Genomic DNA, 20,416 nt, shown 5'->3' with positions numbered 1-20,416 from the left:
AAGTCTGACCAACATAGTTAAGGGTCACTTCCTCCAAGAAGTCTTCCCTGACCTGACCAGGGTGGGTTGGCTGTGTGACTCTCTGCCATGGAAATTTCCCACACTCACCCTTGTCCCTGCCCCACCATAATTACCCATTCTGCATCTGTTATTCTTCCACTAGGCTGTGACATCATTGGAAGAACTAGGTCTAATCCATCAGTGCATTTCTAGAGTTCCTCCCAGGGCCAGGCACAGTGGATGGAGGTCTCCAGTGAGTGATGAATGAATGGATGAGTGGCACAATGTAAGGTTATGAGTGCTGGCCCTACTGCCTGGGTTGGAATCCCAATTACTGCACTTCCTGTGTGTGACCGTAGGCAAGTTACTAATCTTCCTGTGCTTTAGTGTCTCATCTACAAAATGGGGCTAAATAGGAGTGCCTAATTCATGGGATTATTGTGAAGACTCAATGAGTCAATATATAAAAAGCACTTAAAATGGTGCATGGCACATGGTTAAGTGACATAGTAAATATTAGTTGTAACTATTATTGGTGTAACTAAATTATTTGCTCATTTGTTCACTCATCACTCATTTGTTTTCCATAAAATATTTCATCTAGTGCCTTTCCTGTGTTAGGCATTAGGTTGGCCACTGGAGTCACAGATATAAATCAGATAGCTTTAGTCCTCAACATGGGCAGGGATCTGGGGAGACAAACATAGATACTGGTAATTACATCCCTGGGGATGGATGTTCAGTGCTCAGAGGGGTGTGGCACAGGGTCAGCAGACAGAGGTCCCTGGTCTGGGCCAGACAAGCCCCTCTTCTCTTGGAGCTCACCGAGGATGCAGCGGTTCTAGGGAGAAATACTGAGTAAATGAGACCTGGACCTGGGAGCCTCTGCTCAGCCTTCATGGACAGCCGGACCCCGAAATCCAGGACTTTTGATATTTCATTGACTAATGCTGCATTTCACTGAACAGAAGCTTCCTGTTAAATCAAAACAGATGAGGTTTTAAAAATAATTCTAATTGATTCCATCCCTAGAGTTCAAATCGGTAGCTCTTGGCCCAGCCAAGATCAGAGTCGTGTGCGTGCGTGTGTGAGCGTGTGCACCCGTGGGTATGGACAGATGACAACAGTGGTTACTCTTCAAACACCACCAATGCACCTGTCCCAGTGCTAGGCATCTTCCCTGCTTGATTTCATTTGGTCCTCACACCACTAGGAGTAGGACTTTCATTAGCACCATTTTCAACAAAAGAGACCGGAGATCAGAGATGTCAAGACACTTGCCTAAGATCACAAAGCTGTAAGTGGTAGAGTCAGGGCTCGATCCTGGTCCTTTCTAACTTGAAAGCAACACACAGTGAGGGATGATGAGAGGAGCGAGAAGGCAAGAGAGTCCCTGGGCTTGTTTGAAGAGGCAAGGGATCCGAGAGGCGTGTGATAAGAACGAAAAATAATAACAATAGACGCCATCTGGTGAACCCATCCACCATGGGCACTGACATTGCGATTTACAGACATTAAATCCTCACACTATTTCAGTAAGTATTATCAGTCCCATTTTCAGATAAGGAAATTAAGGTTCAGAAGGAATAATAAAATCCTCCAGAGTCACTTCATTAGTAAATGTTTCTGACTCACAAGCACTTGTTTCTTTGTGGATATTACGTACATTATATGCACGTGTGTGTGTGGCAGGGAGGTATGAATTGTGATCGTTCCTTCAGAACAGTGCATTGAGTTCTCACACTGTGAGGTGGGAGCTGCTGCATTCATTCACCATTTGGTCACTCGACGCCTGCCTTGGCCCGGCCCTGCTGCAGGTGCTGGGAACACCTGAGCGCAGGAAGTCAGAGCAGAGAAGAAGATGGGCAACGTGCATTCTGGCCAGGGACTGTGGCAGAGACAGACAACAGGCCCCTGAATCAAGACACCAGGAGAGCTCCGACCGGCTGGGAGTGGCTATTTTGGTAGGTCCGTTTAGGAATGACAAGGCATTTACAAAGATAGAGCCGATGGGATGTTCTTGGGGAGGGGCATTCTAAGCAGAGGGGCAGCTACTGCAAAGTTCCCTGGGTTGGAACAGGCTTGGTGCGTTTGAGGACCAGAAAGAAGGGAGTTGGGGGCAGGCAAGGAGATGAGGTCAGGGAGCAGGTGCCTGGATGAAATAGGGCCTGGGAGACCAGCACAAGGAGGTTGGATTATGTTTTAATTGCAGTGGGAGCCAATGGAGGGTTTTTAGCAAGGGTGCGGCTTGAGCCCATCTACGTTGGTAAGGGCTGCTCCGGCTGCGTACTGGAGCACGTTGGGGGATGGTGTGTGGCATCACAGCAGCAGGGAGCCCTATGGGGAAGCTACTGCAGAGTCCAGGAGAGAGAGGGTGGTGATTTGACTGAGAAGTTAACAGTGGAGGAGAAGAGACATACACAGATTGGGGATATGTTTCTGAGGAGCAAAGCTTTCTGATGGATCGGATGAGGGGTGTGAGGGGCAGAGGAATCAAAGACCATCTTCAGGTGAGCAACCAGGTGAATGGTGGAGACTTTGCCTGAGATGCAAGAAGACTGGGGAGGAGCAGGATTTGGGGGTGTCAATCAAGAGTGGGATAGGGAAGTGGACGATGTCAGTTAGATACCCAAGGCGATGGCCCTCAAGTTCAAGGCTGTGGATTTAGATTTGGGTGTCATCAGCATATAGACAACATTTAAAGCCAAGAGACTAGCTGAGATCACCTGAGGGAGAGCGGAGGGCAAAATTCAAATGGGCCAAGGGAAACCAGATGCATATCCATGAGTCAGCCAGGGTTCTCTTTCAAGCCAACAAGTTCCAAGTTTGGCCTCACGTGGCTCTTTCAGGGCAACCATGGGGAAAGCAGAGGGGCTTCCAGGGAGATCAGTGTTTTGATCTCAGCTCTGTTATTTCTATCATTTCCTAACTACAGTGACTGCTGTTCACTGAGCCTCAGTTCATTTATCCGTACAATGGAACAGTCATGTGCACTAGAGAACGGGATGAGTTAATGGTTGTGAAAACAATAAGAGCACGAGGCACTCTGCTCTCGCTTTAGAATGTCCTGGGAAGGAAGCAAGATGGTTCAGATACTTTGATCTTCAAAACTGGTTTCTTTCAAGATTTCGATAAACCAGGTTTAACTGTAGATTCTAACCATTTTCAAACCCATCCCCAAGTGGCCTCCTTTTGAGACTTTCTCTGAGCTCCCAAAGATGCTCCCTCTCCGGGCAGCTCCCTGGGAAGTAGGGGGAGGGGAGGAGGGACGTATCTGATTGTGGAGTTGGGGAGCAGGAACTGGGCTTGAGCAGCTCAGCCCCCGCCTCTCTCAGGGATCAGCGTGGCTGCAGAACAGCTGTCCACGTGGCCCAGCCTCTGATCTGCCCAGTCTGCACTCGCTTAGGTACAGGCGGCCCAAAGCCACAGCCCTGAGGGTCCTTACTTTCTCTCCACTCCTCCACCTTCCTCCCTGAAGATGACTGAGTTGGCTAGAGAGACGTCGCTAGGGTTTCTATTCAACTCAAGGCCACGTGCTGTACCTGTACCCTCTTGTGCTCTGGGGAGATGAGACAATCACACAGGAAACAACTGGGAACAGATCCAAGAGAAGATGGAGCCCAGACCTGGAATGTGCAACCAGGACCCCTCCTGTGGTCAGGCTTTGGGTCAACAGTGGACTGAGACAAGGGTATACCAACCCACACCTCTCTGCTGGGCCCCAGACTCTCACATGCAAGCTTCAGAGCGGACACCTCTGCCGGACCCTCCAGCTTAATATGGCCCCAGCGGAGTCCACTGCGGTCCCCACGTGCCTGCTGCCTCTTCTGTGTGTGGAGAGGCCGCCTTTCCTCGGGCTCTTCCTCCTAGACTGTGGGTGCTGTGAGGGTGGGCGGGTGGTGCCATAGCCATATGTGTTTCCTTAGCTCGGGGTCCGGAACTTGATGTGGAGCTGGCCTGCAGAGGAGGGACTGAAGGAGGGAGCGCGGCAGCATCCTTGAAGCTGCAGGAGCAGCGGAGAGGGCGGAGCCCACCAGGCGGGAGGGCGTGTCTCAGTGGGGCACAGAAAGTAGCTCCCTTGGGCCCTGTCCTGACCATATGGCCCTTACAAACGGCTCTAGGGCTTTCGGAGAACTGTAGGAGGGCTGCATGACTGGTTACCCCGAATTCTAGGCCTGGAGTTTGAAACACAGGGGACTGAAGGGGTTGGCCATTTACGTGGGGAAATTGTAAATGGGAAAGATAAACGTTGGAAAATTAGGCACTGACCCATGGGCTCACCGCTGGGACGGGGAAATCTGAGCCAAGCTCATGGAAAAACTATAACCAGAGCAGGCTGAGCCGTACCATCCCAGAAAAGCAGACGGGGGCAGCCGTAAAACCTGACCCCTTTAAGTCAGCCAGGCCAGGCCCTACACTATTTTTAGCTGCCAGTATTATTTTAAAGCATTCCTCCTTCAAACGCCTCCCTTTGCCCCCCACCCATGAGTGCGGTGCGATCAGGGACAAGTGGCCTAACTTACCTGAGCCTCCGCCTTGTGATCCGTGGACCGGGGTTATCTCTCTCCCGTCCTGTCCCCAGCACGGGTCTATTTGGGTTAGAGAGAGGGCACTTTTTGCTCAAACGTCCTAGAACTCTGAGATTTTGATTCCCACCTTCACTTTTTATCTTGTAATGGAGGAGCAAGAATATGGCTTTGGAGCGGGCATGCCAGTTCTGGAATTTTCTTCCCTGTGTGATGTTATTTACCTCAGGCATCTATAAAAGGGAGACTTGGTGGGAGTAGAGGGCCTTCTCCAACTTCATCTTTTTTTTTTTTTAATTTTTAATTTATTTTTGGCTGCGCTGGGTCTTCGTTGCTGCGCGTGGGCTTTCTCTAGTTGCGGCGAGTGGGGGCTCCTCTTTGTTGTGGTGCACGGGCTTCTCACTGCGGTGGCTTCTCTTGTTGCGGAGCACGGGCTCTAGGTGCGTGGGCTTCAGTAGTTGTGGCACGTGGGCTCTAGAGCGCAGGCTCAGTAGTTGTGGTGCACGGGCTTAGCTGCTCCGCGGCATGTGGGATCTTCCCGGACGGGGGCTCGAACCCGTGTCCCCTGCATTGGCAGGCGGATTCCCAACCACTGTGTCACCAGGGAAGTCCCTCCAGCTTCGTCTTAATCTACCTTTCCATCCCCTTTGTCACTCTCCCCAAACATCCTGTCTCTGTGCGACACCTTGTCTGGAAGGCTTTCCCCGTTCCCTCCTGTGTCCACACTCCTTCAGTCATTCACCGGACACTTACTCTCTCCCAGGCCACGCGCTGGGAGATAAGTGCTGGGCTGTGGGGCAGCCTGGGGACCCTGAGCGCTTCGCACAGCTGGTACTGCCTGAATGGATGTTAAGAAGGGAACTGGGACTCACAGGAGGGGCAATGGGGGGCGGGTATTCCAGGCCAAGGGGGCAGTGAGGGCAAGAGTGCAGAGAGGAGCAGGCATGTGATGAAATCAGAGTAAGCGCTTTGGTGTTTCAGGCTCATAAAGCGCAAGGTGAGGCATGGATGGAGGGTGCTGGAAAGGTACTTTAGGGCCAGAGTGAAGAGTTTGCACTTCTGCCTGAGGGCAATGGGGAGCCATGGAAAGTTTTCAGGTAGGAGAGTGACAGCTGACTGACCATCCTCTCCTCCTGTAAGCCCCAATCTGACCTGAGGCCACGTGTGCTTTTTCTCTGGGTGTTTCACAGCCAATCCAATGCCCAGCATGGACTTCTGTTTATTTCCGTTCAGGTCCTGGTCCTAAGGCCCAGACACCAGGTCGTCTAGGGTAGGACTAGTCTTTCAAGGTCAGCTAGTCCAAACCCCCATTCTATAGATGGAGAAACTGAGATCCAGAGAAGGGCCCATTCAGGACTGGTTCTGGGTCTTCTGACACCCGAGCAGGGACTCTGCCCACCCCACACCCTCTCAGAGCCTGGAGCATTCTGGGCATGGTGGGAGGGGAGGAGGAGGGGCTGTGCCTGGGGGGCTATGTGGGCTGTGTTGCTTCTTAGGATTCTGTCGGTCTCTGGAGAGACCCCTTCACATGCCATCTCCTCCCAACCATTTTAAGGGCAAGTTGCTTATAAAACAGTCAAAGTTAAGTCATTTATAGCAGAGGAGTTTGGAGTGGGTTATAGAAATGTGTGGCTGGGGGATAGGGAAATTGGTTTTCTTTTTCCATTTCTTTTTGGACTTTCTCCTTTGAGACCTAAACTGGAATTGTCTGGAGCCCTTCAAACTCCTGAGAATGAAGACCGGCAAGGGCCCAATTGTGGAAAACTGTGGGGAGTGGGCATCATCGAGGCAGGTACTTCTGGAAAAGGCCGGGCGAGGATAGGTATCCACAGAGGAGGAGGCTGGGAATCCCGACCCTGGAATGCCATGTCTGCGGTTCCAGCTATATCTCTGAGGAGTTAAGAAGAAAGAGGAGAAGAGGTGGAAGAAGTCAAGGAGAAAGCCAGTGGGGGAGATTCAAACTGAAACCAGAGTTTGGGAAAGAGAGAGCCCCATGGGGCAGGGGCAGGCGGAGGCGAGGCAGCGTGGTAGGGGAAAGCGCTTCGGGCTGGGTGTCGGGAGACTGGTCCAGCCCCTGCCGCAGACTCTGCAGGACTGTCAGCATCTCCCGCATTCAGTGTCCTCATCCCCCCAAAGCGGAGGCTGCTTCCTGACCTGCTCCGATGGTGATGAGAGTCCAAGGAGATTATGGGGTGTGTAGCATCCTGTTGACATCTTCTGAAGAAAGGGAAGCATTCTGAGCGTCGCTGTACTGTTCCCAAAGGACAATCAAGCTTGGTCCTGGGCCCTGGGGAAGTCTCTGCAGAGAGAGAGCTGGGCCTGAGACCACCACAAAGCTCTGAGTGGGGCACTTTGTCCTGTGGTCCTGTCCTACAGATTCACCATCCAGGCCGGTTACTGACCTACCACGTGGGAATATGCAGAATTGACACACAGCACAGCACTTCTCCATGCCCAGTCTCCACTCATCCGCCATCTCACTGCGTCCTTGCCCGGAGCCTAGGAACAGGCAGGCAGCGATCATTTATAGCTCTGGAGGGCAACCTGCCCAAAGCCATGCGACTGCTAAATGGATGAGGCAGGTCTGGAGCCCTGACTTCAAAGACCAGCCTTCTTGGCCAGTGGGTCCCTTGGTTCCTTAACAAATGAAGGTGGCCTGCAGCCACAAACAGCACTGGCATCATTCACAGCCCTGGCTAACATTTCTGAATGCCTACTCTGTGCCAGGTGCTCTCCTAAGCACTTTAGGAACAAAGCATTGCATTGTCTGCTTCTCACATCAACCCTATGAAGAAGGTGCTGTTATCCTGTGTTGTATGGGGAAATGGAAGCACAGAGAGGGTAAATAACTTGCTTGGGGTCACACAGCCAGGAAGTGGCAGAGCTGGGATTTGAACCCAGGCAGTCTGGCTCCAGAATCCATTTTCTTGAAATGCTAGCCATATGCAAATTCCTTGGGGGAAAGGTCCTGGGGGAGTTTCCTGGAAGGAAGTGGCATGTGATGACTACCTTATTCTTTCCTGAGATCAGCGCTTGGCCACGGACCTGTGGTGGGAAAGGCAGCAGCAGAGTTCTGGCACGAGGCTGATTTGGGTCTCTTGGTACCAGGGGACCTCCTGTGTCATGGGCAGTTGACAAGAGCAGGGCACCCCCAGCCTCCAAGTCTCCCCAGCTCTGTAAGTGGCACCATCAGCCACCCAGTCTTGAAGGCCAGAAACCTGGGCAGAATCCTTGATTCCCCTGGCCCTTTGCTCTCCTCTGCCACTGCCCATCCTCTGTAGGTCCAGCCAGTGCTGTACCAGAGACCTTTTGAATTTGTCCGCCTCTCTGTGCCTCCCCTGCTGTCACCCTCATGGATTGATAGCCTTCCAGTAGGTCTCCCTGCATTCCCTCTCACCCCCCTACCATCCATTCTCTGCACAGCTGCTGGAGGGATTTCCTTAAAATATAAATCAAATCACATCACTCTACAGCTTAAAAACTCTTCATTGTACTTAAATAAAATCCAGATTTCTGGCCATGGCCTAGAAGTTCCTGCATGACCCAGCCCCTGTGAACGTCTCCAGCTTCATCTGTGCCACTTTACCCCTCAGTCACCAAGCTCCAGACAGATTGGTTCAGTTCCTGCAGCACACCACGTGATTTTCCTCCCGAGGGCCTTTGCACATGCTGTTGCCTCTGCCTAGAACAGTTGTCCCTCATTCTTCCCGAGGTTAACTCCTTCTCATAAATGACCCTCAGTGGGTCTTCTCTGCTCACCCTCTTATTGGTTTCCTTTATACCACTTGCTATGACTTGGAATTATTTCAGTTATTTGTCCATATTTAACCTTTCCCTCTAGAATATAAACTCTGCAGGGAGAAGGACCATGTCTCTTTGGTTCCTCTTTGTATCCCTGGCACCTGGCATCAACTGGCACATGGTAGAGCAGCAATAAATATCATTGGATGAATGAATGAATAAAATCCAAATAAACAAAGGGAGTCTATATAGGCCCAAGGCAGATTACAGCTGCTTCTGCTCTCCCAGCCCCCTGGGCCGACCCCTCCGCTCACAGACAGCCCCTCTGCGGTGGTTGCCTTTCCTCTCTCAGATCCTTTGGGCGGCACATTTGCCTATGTTTCCTGCACAGCCTCATCATTCCTGCCCCGGTCAGGCGCTCATGAGCTCTCATGTGACCCACCTGTAAGGTAGATGCTGAGATTACTCCCATTTTACAGGTGGGAAATGAAGAAAGGTCAAGGGCCAGTGCTGGAAAGTAGAGGAGCCTAGACTCAAACCCAGACAACTTGAGGCGGAGCCCATGTCCTTCCAGTGAAGAGCATGTGGATGTGTTGCTCCCACGTGCAGTACTGTTTGGCGATTCAGCATCTCACCCAGTCGTGTTTCTCAAATTTGCCTGATTCGTAAGAATCACCCAGGGCACTTAATATAAATACAGATTCCCAGGTTCCTTGCCTAGAGGCTTGAACTTAATAGGGCTGAGGGGGAGAACTGGGAAACTGTATTTTTTGGTTGTTGTTCATATATGCACCTTTAAAAAAAAATTGAAGTAGAGTTGATTAACAATGTCATGTTTGTTAGTTTCTGGTGTACAGTAAAGTGATTCAGATAGATATATATATCTTTATATATCTGAAAAGAATATATATATTCTTTTCCAAATTCTTTTCTATTACAGTTTATTGCAAGATATTGAATATAGTTCCCTGTGCTCTACCATAGGGTTTTGTTGTTTAACTGTTTTATGTATAGTGGTTTGTATCTGCTAATCCCAAACTCCTAATTCATCCCTTCCCCTCTTTCCCCTTTGGTGACCATAAATTTGTTTTCTATGTCTGTGAGTCTGTTTCTGTTTTGTAACTAAGTTCGTTTGTATCTTTTTTTTTTTTTTTTTTTTAGAGGGAATCTGTATTTTTAACAATTGCCACAGATGATTCTGAAGAGCAAGCAAATTTGAAATACACTGGCTTACAAGATAAAGCCACAACTACTCAGTCTAAACTGCAGAGCCTTTGATGAAGCAGCCTCTGTCCCCCTCTCTGGCCTTATCCATCCCCCTGGGCCAACCCTCCATCCATCTAAACCAGTCTCCTCACTGTTGTCTGAAGAATCCATCTGGGCTCCAGCCTCTGTGCCTTTGCCCCTGTGGTGTCTTTCCATCTTCCTGCTACAGTCTCCTCCTCCTTCCCTGATGGTCCTGACCAATGCTGACCACTTCGGTTGATATGTCCTGTTTCCCAACTAGATTGTAGCCCTAGTGGCAAGTCATGCCTGGGGCTTAGAATTCTAGAACCTCAGAGCTGGAAGGAACTTGGAAACCTCACCATCTAACCTATTTGTTTGACAAATGAGGAAACCCGAGTCCCAGAAAGAGGAACAGACCTACCTGAGGCTGCAGAGTCTTGCGGCAGAAGCAGGATGGGTGGATCTGGGGACTCCCACTGAGTTCAGTGAACTTCTCAGACTTGCCTCTCGATTGGGTATTTCTAGAAAAATCCACCCTCTGGTCATGAAAACGCAGGGCAGACAGCGGGCTTCTTAGTCACTCATGCAATCAACTGTGAGGTACCGCTAAGGGCCAGAGGGTCTGCCTCTGGGAGCTCACAGACCAGGGCAGAGATGGGACACAGGCGTCAGGAAGCACAGTCGACTTTGCCACCATCATCATCATCACCTAGTAATAGTATGCATGATAGCTTTTATTGAGTGACTACTATATGCCAGCTTTTGAATTAATGTTTGCCCCTCACCACAGTCCCGTGAGGTGGGCCTTATTACTATCCACATGTCAAGGCAGTGCCTGCTCTGAGCATTGAGTCAGGGCCCCGTGTAGGGAAGCGAGGAGGAGGAGGAGGAGGAGGAGGAGGAGGAGGAGGAGCGGGAGGAGGAGGAGGGGAGTGGCCTCCCCTCCGCTGGCTGGAGTGAGGAGAGTTTCTGCAAGAGGGGCAGTGAGCTCACCTTGAAGTAAGTAGCTCGGCCTGGAGGATGCAAGATGGGGAGGACGTTCGGGTAGAGAGAACAGCATCGAGAGGGGCTTGGAAGGGAGGGATCTGTTTGGCAGGGACAAGAAGTGAAGGGGGTGGGAAGGCGTGCGTGGAGGCGGATCCCAGCAGGAGGGCAGGGCCAGGTGTGAAGTTCGCCCTGCTTTTCCTGAGGGCAGGACCCCTGGCCAGTGTCATGGATGTGGACATGTTAATAGCACCCACAGCAGGGGCAGGGGTGTGTCTGAATTTGGAAATCGGGGCTGGGGCGCCTGGGAGGTGTGACAGCAGTGACTTTCCAGGGCATGCTCAGGGACCACATCCTGCCTCTCCCCCCTCCTGGGATCAACCTACAGGGGTCTCCTCAGGAGTGAGTGTGAGAGGAAGACAAGCAGGCCTCCCGGTGCGGCGGCCGTGAGGGTGTGCGAGGGCAGGTGGAAGGTGCCTGCATGTGTACCTGGTATGGGTCTGTGTGAGGATGCGAGTGTGTGTGCGTGTACACGCACGTGTGTTGCTAGGGGCGTGCAGTCCATCCGTCCTTGTGGATGCCTGTGTCTGTGAGTCTGGCTGCTGGGCTGAGTGTATGTGGCATGCATGTGGGCTGTGGGTGTGGGACTGTCCTGTGCACACGCGTTCGCCTCAGCTGGTGTTAAACACTCTTTGGACAGCTCACTAGGTAAACATTCACTAATGTAATTTGGAAACCCATCCCCAGGGCCCCCGCTGTGTGGCTGGGCAGCCGGCGGGTGGTGTCTGGATTAAGATATTAGCGCATTAATGCCGTATCAAAGCGCAGCACCCTGAGCCGTGGGAGTGTCTGCTGACAGCCTCCCAGTGCTCAGGGCTTCATGGGCTCGGCAGCCCCCCGCCACATCCCTCTCAGCGTCACAAGGAGGCCTTGTGCTCATGGGAGCCTCGGGGCTCCGCAGACATGAGCTCATGCCTGCCGGTCCCTCTGGGAGGCGGTGGGTGGCTGGCTGAGCCACCAGGCCTCAGCCCCGCACAGGGGCCAGGCCATGGGAGGAGTGGGAGCCGGGCTTTGGGTCCGAGCTGGTCTTTTGACCTGACAAAGTATGTGCTTGTGTGTTTGCTGAACGAATGAATGAATCTTTCCAGGAATTTTTTTTGAAATTCCTCAATAGCACGGGCCAAGTTCCTCTCACCTTGATATTCCCAGTGCCTGGCAGCGCTTGGTGTACAGTTGGTGCTCTATTATTGTGTATTGGGTAGATGGACGGCTGGCAGAGAGAGAAGGACTGGGCTGGAAGTCAGGAGACTGGGGTTTGAGGCCTGATTTTTGCCTTTGATCTGCCTGGGGACAGCTGGTTACCATAAAGTAAAGAGTGATGCTGAGTCCAGCCTTTAGCGCTGGCCGCCCTGGGTATGTGGGTGGTGGCTGCGTCCGATGCCTCCTCCCTGGGAGCCAAACGTGCCAAGGGTTCAGAATAGCGATGCCAGTCCTCTCCAGAGGAGGTCCCCAGGACTGACCAGAAAAGGCAGGGGTCAATGCAAGGAGTTCTACCCAGCTGACCAGAGGGAGGAGGGAGGAACGTGGGTCTCAGACATGTAGCTGGAGGTGTCCGAGCTGGGTTCATCACCAAGACAACTTAGCTTGATCCGCCACTTTGCAAACCGAGGCCTGGAGCAGAGAAAGGATGTATGCAAGGCCCCCCAGCAAAGCAGTGTCCAAGCCAGGACGAGGACCTGTCCCTGAGCAGAAGGAATCGGCCATCTGAGTGCTGGCATCTGGGTGGAAGGAAGGGGAGAGGTGTCCTAGGGGGCAAACTTTACCTTTCCACCCATTTACCCAGGGCCTGCCCCGGGATCAGGAGTGAAGAAGCATTTTCTGACAGTTCGGCAGCTAAACAATGGCCAGTATTGTCAGTAATAATAGGAATAGTCAGGGGCGATAAGATTAACGATGGCGATAGAAACCATCTTTGATGAAGGTCTCACTGAGTGCCAGGTGTTGTGTTAAGTGCTCTACACCTTTTGTCTTATGCAGCCCCATAAAACCCTCTCCTCACAAAAATCTCAGAAACGGAAAGTTATTCGCCCCAGGTTACAGCGCTGGTGAGCCAAGGAGCCAGTGTGCAAACCGGACTCCAACTTCTTTCCCACGAGATGACACTGTGACCCCTTGAGGGGGTGGGCGTCCTGCCTCTGGCACCCGAACAGAGACTGGTGGTCCCTTCAGGGGAGCTGTGGAGAGGTCCTGGCTTTGGGGGCAGTAGGGGATGGGAGAGAAGATCAGACTTGATGACTTGTGACTCTATTGTTCTATTGTTGAAAGGGTCTTGGACTCCTGTGAATCTCTACTGCTGAGAGTCAAGGCGTTTAAGGATTTATATCGACTTCTACCAGACATCATCGTCGATCGTTTGCTCCTCCAACCTTGAAGGGAGCTGCTGATAAAAATAAGGAAACTGTCTCAGAGGCCCATGTCCACTTTCCCGCCCAAGGAGGAGTCATGTTCAACAGCAAATGAGGGACAGAATGGAAAGGGCATGGTCTCTGCTTTTGGGAACTCGTGATTCTTGTGGTTCTAGTTTTTCAGAGTTGGAGGGTTCCTTGGCAGTCACTAGCTTGAGACTTGCCCACATGGCTTCTGTACTTCCTTTTTACTCCACTCAGCCCAATTTACTTTTGCTCTACTCAGCTTAACTTGATGTCATGGAGCTCAACTCATCTCATCTCAACATGCCACAATTCCAACTCAACCAACACAGCCCCACCCAAACCAAACGAATGAACAGAACTCAACTCAGACCAACGAATGGCTCCAGTCAACTCAGCTCGACTCGTTGCAACTCAACTTGCAATCAAAGCAGGAGAAAGAGCATAAGCAAAGATAAGGAGGCCAGAGTGCTTGCATGGGGGACAGTGGGGATGGGAGCACAGTAAGCTAGGTCAGTGCAAGGGAACAAAAAGTACTAAAATGGCACAGATTGAGAGGGACCTGGGGCCCTCACTGCCACAGCTGCCATGCCACGCTGGGGAGCAGCTTTGCCCACCCTCTCTGGGTGATGCTAGGAGCTCCTTGGAAGAACTCGGCTCTCCAGAGAGAGGAGATCCTTGGAGTTCTGCCTGGGAATCCTGAGAAGCAGCCACTTCCTGCTGAACCTCAGATGGGCTCCTGAGGAGGACAGTGTGAAGGAAGGTCCAGACACAGCCCACCACCCCACACCCCCATAAGGCTCTTCTGGGGAAACCACAGCTCGGCAGAATCTGGAAGACGAGGTTGACTTCCTTTTCCAGGAGCTCCAGAAAAGAAGGAAGGAAGTGCTCTGGAGCAGGCTGGAGCCTAGCACCCCACCACACATGGAATCCATCCTGGCCCTGCTACTTGTTAGCGCTGTGAGTGGCTCGGGGCAGGGCATGCTTTTTCCCTGGACCTCAGTCTCCACATCTGTCAAATGGAGCTCTCTCATGGTATTGTTTATATCCAACGAGCTGGCTTGAACTTGGCATCAAGCACAGTGCCTGGCACCCAGTAGCCAATGACCAAATAACAGAGCCCTTACATAACTTCCTAACCAATAGCCAGGCACTTGGCTGTGGAGAATGACTACCCTGGTGAGCATCCCAGCTCTGCTACTTATACCAGCTGCATGATCTTGGAAAAATTACACACCCTCTCCTGAGCTTCAGTCTTCTCAAGTGAAGACAGTACAGCATTTATCTCATAGCATCGAAGGGGCAGTTGAGAGCACTTAGCATAGACCCTGGCAGTTAGCGAACATTCAATAAATGCTTTTACTATTACCAGTCTCCTCCTATCCTAGATATAAGTTGCGAAGAGGAAAAAGCTCATTTTCCTCTGTTCTGAGCCTCTGCTTCTCCACCTGTCAGGTGCATGTGCCAAGTTCCCTTTCCTCTGATATTCTAAGTTGCAGGTTATGGTGACTCATGAGTCTCAGGGTCAGGTAAAGGCAGAGGACATGGAGTTAGGGACAGTTTCCAGTCTGCTGGGGTGAGGGCCAGTGCTGCCCTGAACCATAACCCCTGCTGGGCCCTGGGAGCCCCTCTCGCCTCGCCCCTGCTTCCTTCCCCAGCGCTGCCATGGGAACCGTGCAGGCCGAAGTGCGGCAGCTTGTGATAAATATGCATGAATGGGCTGTGGTCTTGCCCCTCCTCAAGTCCATTTGGGGCACCTCAGTGAGCTAATTGAGGGTGGCCATTGTCCCTGCACTCCCGGCGCCTGGGCCCCGTTTGCACATTCAAGTGCCTGGCCTTGGTTTAAAGTGGCCGAGTGGCGGGTGCTATTTTATTCAACAAAAGCCCCTTGAGAGGATGGACGGAGAACTCTGTGGGCCAGCCCATTGCCTGAGCCCATTCCTGTCCTGGGCCGGGGGAGGTTGTCACACGAGACCACCTGATCGCCATTGAGGCTGAGGCGGCAGAAGGGGCACAATGGATGTTCAAGAGGCCCGTTCAGCTGCTGGGATGAATAGAGGGGACGCTTTCCTTCAACCTCCCATTAGAACCTGGTATAACTTCCCCCCGGCCGGGGGGAGGGTGGGCTCTCCAGGATGAGAAGGGGCAGGGGAGAGCACAGGCGGTAATAAAGCCAGAGGCACTTTGAAACCCACCCCAAAGGCCCTGCTCCTCTGCCCCCTCCCCCTGCCAGCAAGACCTCCATTTAGTTTGAAGTTGACACAAGTGGCCTTCATGAAGGGCAGGAGAGCCTTGGGGACCACAGAGGAGAGGGAGAGTGAAGTCAAGACTTGGGGTGTCTCACCCCACCCCCAGCTCTCATCATGGAGGGGCTTTTAGCTAAAATGCAAAGAGGAAGAGAACCTCTCCTTCCTCTTTGGGTGACACCCCCCCCTTCAGTGGTGGCCACCTTCAAACAAGGGGGCTAAAGACTTTGGCGGGCCATGAAAGTCAGCTCTGTGTTCTAGCCGTAAAGCAAGTGTCACTGGATGGGAGGAGAGGGCAGGAAAGAGGGGGATGACTTACTCTCATTCCACCCCGGCCCCACATCAGGGAGCGCAAAGCTGGCGGCAAAGCTGGAGTCCTGAGTACTTCTGTGCCAGCACCCCCCAAATCCCACCAGCCCACAGGAGATGGGTCAGCCCCCCCCACCGCCCCCGCTTAATGATGAAGATACTGAGCTCACCCAAGAGCAGGCACGAAAAGGCAGCAGAGCCCCGTAGAGAGGACCACGGCCTTGGAGGTGTTGGCTCTGGCTGTAAACCCCTGCTCAGCCGCCAGGTGGGTGGTCAGAGCCGAGGACAGAACCCTGGGGAACTGAATAAGCTTAGAAATCAGAAAAGGAAGCGGCCTATGAAAAAGACTGGAGTGAGTAGTGTCCCAGAGACCAAGAGGAAAGAAAATATCAAGACACAGAGAATGGCCAACAGTATCAAATTTATCCCCACAGGAGCAGACAGGCCATCCTCGTCAGGCTGTTTCTGGGGAACAACCTTGGCTTTGGTTCTGCCTTTTTATTTTCCCCTTGGCTGCTGCTCATTTTATGAACTTGGTTCTTCAGTCTTCCCCTTAATTCTGTGGATCACTCCAAAAAATGTGGAGGGAGATCCTCCCCGCCCCCACCCCCTTCTTCTTCTTCTTCTTTCTTTAGGTTAGTGAGAAGTGGTTTCTGTTACTTGCAACCAAGACCCATGACTGGTCCATTTGGAGACTTACTGCTAGAGCTACACTGAGGTACTAATTCATACTAAGAAGTGGGTGGTTGATAGAGCTAGGAGGGCCTTTAGAGATTACTAAGTACAGCTTTCTTTTTGTGAGGAGTTAGGGATGCTAAAGTCCTAAGAAGTGAAGGGATGAACCTAGGATCACACAAAATTAATATAAGGGCTGTAGCTTGAATGCCATCCAAGGTTTTCATGAATGGTAATCCTTCTGGAGACATTTTTTGAGGCCTTCTACGCATTTCCTGTTCCTGTTTCCAAAGGAACAATGATTACCGTCTTGCACCAAGAGTCCTCCATGGGTGGATTTGAGTGGATGGTGGATATTTTCGGTGTACGAATAGATCATCGGGGCACATTTGTATCGGGCTCTGTTTTGTAGTCCCCCTGCCTCCTGGGCCATGGCCATATGGAGGGCCAGCCCATTATACTGAGACCAAATTTGGACTGGATCAATGGTAAATTTTGACAAAAATCCCACAAATGGGAAATTCAGGGAGTTTCCTCATAAAATCTCAGAGATAAAGAAAAAAAATCCAGAGAAAGGAGGAAGTTAAGAATGTTTTAGAGAAGAAGGTGAGGGGGTGAGGGTGATCGAAGAGCAGGGAGTTTTCACGGTAGAAAGTGGCTGCGATCTGTGCCTGTCCCCTGGGGGCTAGGATGAGGTGATAGACACACAGGTGCCAGCCATACATTAGGAAGAGTTCAGCAGTCAGAACTACCACACAATGGAGCTAAAACTCTTCAGGTAGTGAGGTCCCCATCGACGGAGGTGGGCAAGCAGGGACTGGTGCCTCTTGGGGTTATGTTTACTGGATGGAGATTGGAGTAGATGCCTCCATATTCCTTTTGTCAGAATCTAGAATTTTCTCAGACACTGAGAGTGGTTTGTGTTTGCTGAGTGAAATAAAACCACCTGCAATAGCTTGGCAAATAACCACCAGGGGAAAGGTCGCCCACTGTGCCGGGCCAGGAGGAATGTCCACAGGGGAGCCACAGGGGATGGGCCAGACAGCAGCCTTGGTGAGACCAGATTATTCCATCACAACTCACAGGCGTTGCTAGGATGGAAGAACTCTGGGGGCTGTTCAAAAGAAACTGGGCCATTGGGATTTATGGCCGTGCAGAGGGGTGGTTCTGGGCATGGCTGGATCCCTGTCACCCACAGGTGGTGACCTGGCCAAGTGGGTGAGGTGGGTGTGTGTGCTTAGCAGGGTCCCAGCTTCACCGTCAACCGGAAGGTAAGTCAATAAATATTTTATTGAACAACTGTTATGTGCTGGGCACTGTGCCAGGAGCTGGGGGCTACCACAGTGCACAAGAGAAAGCGGGGCCTTGCTCTCAGAGTCTAGCAGGCAGACACGTAAGCACAATAATAATAGGTGACCTTATAGAGTACTTACTGTCTTCCAGGCCCTGTTCCAAATGCTTCTATCAGTCAGGAGTGGATAGGCATGCTGCAGAAACAAATAGCCCCCAAATCCTAGTGGCTTGAAATGACAAAGGCTTATTTCTTGTTCATATCACATGTTCATTATGGGTCAGCAGGAGGTACACAGCACATCCCCCTCACTCAGCGTCCCAGGCTGAGGGAGAGACGGGACAAGGGGACATGACATATTGCACAGTGTCTCTTAAGACTTCCTCCGGGAAGTGGCACACATAACTCGGCTCACATTCATTGGCCAAAGCAAATTGCACAGTCACGCTGGACTTCAGAGGTGACAGGGAAGTTCTGTCCTGCTATATACCCTGAGGCGGGGAGAACAGCCCCAGGGGCTGCCACAGGGCCATATGTCCACTACATATTTAAACTTCACCTCTGCCATAGGGAGGAGGTAACTTTACTGTACCCACTTTACTGATGAGGAAACTGAGATGCAAAGAGATAGAGGGACTGTCCCAAGTACAACAAGAGCCAGTAAGTGGCAGAGCTGGGATGTGAACTGGGCAATCCGGCTCCAGGGTCCATGCTCTTAACCGCCATGCCTCACTGCCACACACTGAAACAGGAATGATAGGGAAATATAGCTGCAATGGCCCAGGGGAAGGTCAGGGGCTTAGGGGACCCCAGTCCAGAAAAGGGGTGGCAGTCAAGGATGGCCTCTGAGAAAGTGACCTTTGTCCTGAGCCAGGAGGAATGAGCTTGTGCAGCCTGGGTGAGGTGAGAAGAGTGGGCCTCCTGGGCTGAGGGAAGAGCACCCATGATGGTGGAGGGAGGGAGGGAACATGGCACATTGAAGAGCTGTGAAGCAGAAGCACAGCAGGTGCCATTCCAGGACATGGTGAATGAGGGACCCGTAGTCAGGTGATCACTGCAGTGATTTAGTGGAGCTGGAGGTGGGGGCTGTGAGAGAACAAAGGTGGTTCCAGCCTGGGGGCATCAGGGAAGGCTTCCTGGAGGAGGTGACGTATAAGCTGGATGAAAGGGTAGAGGAGGGTGAGCATGTTCTAGGAAGAAGGAACAGCATGAACAAAAGCCAGGAGGGAGGAGGGGTCATGGAAGGCCCAGGGAAGTGTGGTGGGCTCCACCTGCCTGGAGGTGAGGCATGGGTGAGCAGAAAGAAACTCATAGCTGAGGGGGTGTCTCTGCTTCTCTTCACCCTGGTTGCTGGAGTTTGGGGCTCAGGGGACAGAGAAAAAACTGTCTAATCTGAGACATTGATTGAGAACCTGCTGTGTGCCGGCCTTGGAGTTGGTGCACTCCCAGTCCTTGTCTCCTGTCTGGAATCCTTGACCTTTGGGGCTAGCTGGAGTGGGCTGCCTTTTGCAGCCAGCATGCTCTATTCTTATCTGACTCCCTGGCAGAGAGCTGCCAAGCGGCCCTGGGACTCAGCCTGGTCTCCACGGACAGGTCACTGTCTGACTTCAGGGCACCAGAAATTCCATCTCTGCCCTTCCTGTTCTCTGTCTGCAAGGGCCACCAGACTCTTTTTCTTGGCAGGCAAACAGAACACACCCAACGTTCCATCAGAGAAGGAAGCCTGGGTCCTGGAGAGGGCAGGTGGTCCACCGTGTGTCTCTGGATGGGCTCCCTGACCCTACGTACTCTGGGCAGCCCACATGCAGGCCTTTGATTAGGCTGTTCCTCCTCCCAGCATAGATTCAGGCCCATCCCAGTCCTCAGGGGACCTGGGACTGACTGGGCCTTTAGGAGTCGGGGGATACATCTGCTCCATTGGGATAGGAGACACATCACTTCCATTTAAGTTAACTGCACACCTACCATGTGCTCTGGCCCTTGCTAAGCACTCAGGAGAAACAATTGCTTAATGGCCGTTCACCTCTCTGTCCCACCTGAAGCTTCAACACGTAACGTGTCCAGAGAAAAACGAAACCTCTTTAGTGTGTACTGGTCACCAGGTGGGAAAATTCAGAGGAATTCTTAACTCCATTCTCCTCTGCTGCATCCAGTCAGTTACTAAGTCCTGTCAATTCTCCCTCCTAAGCAGGTCTCCAATCCATCCCTTTATCTCATTCCATCAGCTCTACCTGAGTGCAGGCCGTCATCATTCTCCTACAGAGTCTGGGTTAGCCTCTTAACTGGTTTCCGCACACCACACCACAGCCAGGCAGACGCTTCAAATGCGGAGATTTAATCATGGTTTAATGATAAGTATCCCCTTATAATCTGCTTGAAATCCTTTAATAGTTCCCTGTTGACCTCAGGATAAAGTCGAAACTCATTAGATTGGTATTTGAAACCTTGTATCAATGCCCAGACTGCCCCTTTCTCCTATGTGGAATTGGCCCGGCACATATTCTTCATTTAACTAAGCCATTCTTATCATTCTGGGCTCTACTCCAGCCACTCCTCTTCCAGGAAGCCTTCTCAGATCACCCAGGTCTCAGAGATTTCTCCCACCTCTGTCAGCCTTCGTGCCTGTCCCACTCAGCTCTGTCCCAGATAGCTTTACCCCTTCCTCCCTCTCATCCGTCTTAAACAGATATATTTGGCCAGTTAGATACTAGATGCTGGTGAATGAATAAAGGAATATATAGTGTGATAAGAAGTGTTATAATAGAAGGAAGCTGAGAGGCTGTAGAACAGAAAGGAGGATGCATCTGACTCTTATCAGGCAGGGGTTTAGGCAAACTTTCCCAGAGGAGGTGAAGATTGGACCAAGTCTTAAAGAGGGATAGATGTTTTCTAGGAGGGAAGAGTTCCAGGTAGAAGCAAGAGCACGTGCAAAGTTGGGAGGTGCAGTAAATACTGCACACTGGTAAGTGCATATGGCTGGATTGCAGG

General features: G+C 51.7%; 1 protein-coding gene across 6 annotated transcripts in view; it reads left to right on the top strand.

The window, feature by feature from the left end:
- The window catches only part of LOC309618222 (uncharacterized protein), a 221,892-nt gene that overhangs the window by 154,085 nt on the left and 47,391 nt on the right, over window positions 1-20,416 (top strand). For 2 of the 6 annotated variants that reach the window (XM_082371662.1, XM_082371665.1), the window contains one exon: window positions 12,804-15,371. The exons of 2 other annotated variants lie outside the window; for them this stretch is intronic. In XM_082371662.1, coding sequence (XP_082227788.1) covers window positions 12,804-12,821 — 18 coding nt within the window. In that variant the 3' untranslated portion in view covers window positions 12,822-15,371. Of the gene's footprint in view, window positions 1-1,817; window positions 3,845-12,803; window positions 15,372-20,416 lie in introns of those variants that run through there. 2 more of the 6 variants (XM_082371653.1, XM_082371657.1) reach the window with 1 other exon arrangement.

Source organism: Balaenoptera borealis (genome assembly GCF_965194805.1).
Source record: "Balaenoptera borealis genome assembly, chromosome: 1".
NCBI lineage: Eukaryota > Metazoa > Chordata > Mammalia > Artiodactyla > Balaenopteridae > Balaenoptera > Balaenoptera borealis.
Note: the sequence above shows the minus strand (reverse complement) of the source record. Positions and strands in the feature narration are given on the sequence as shown.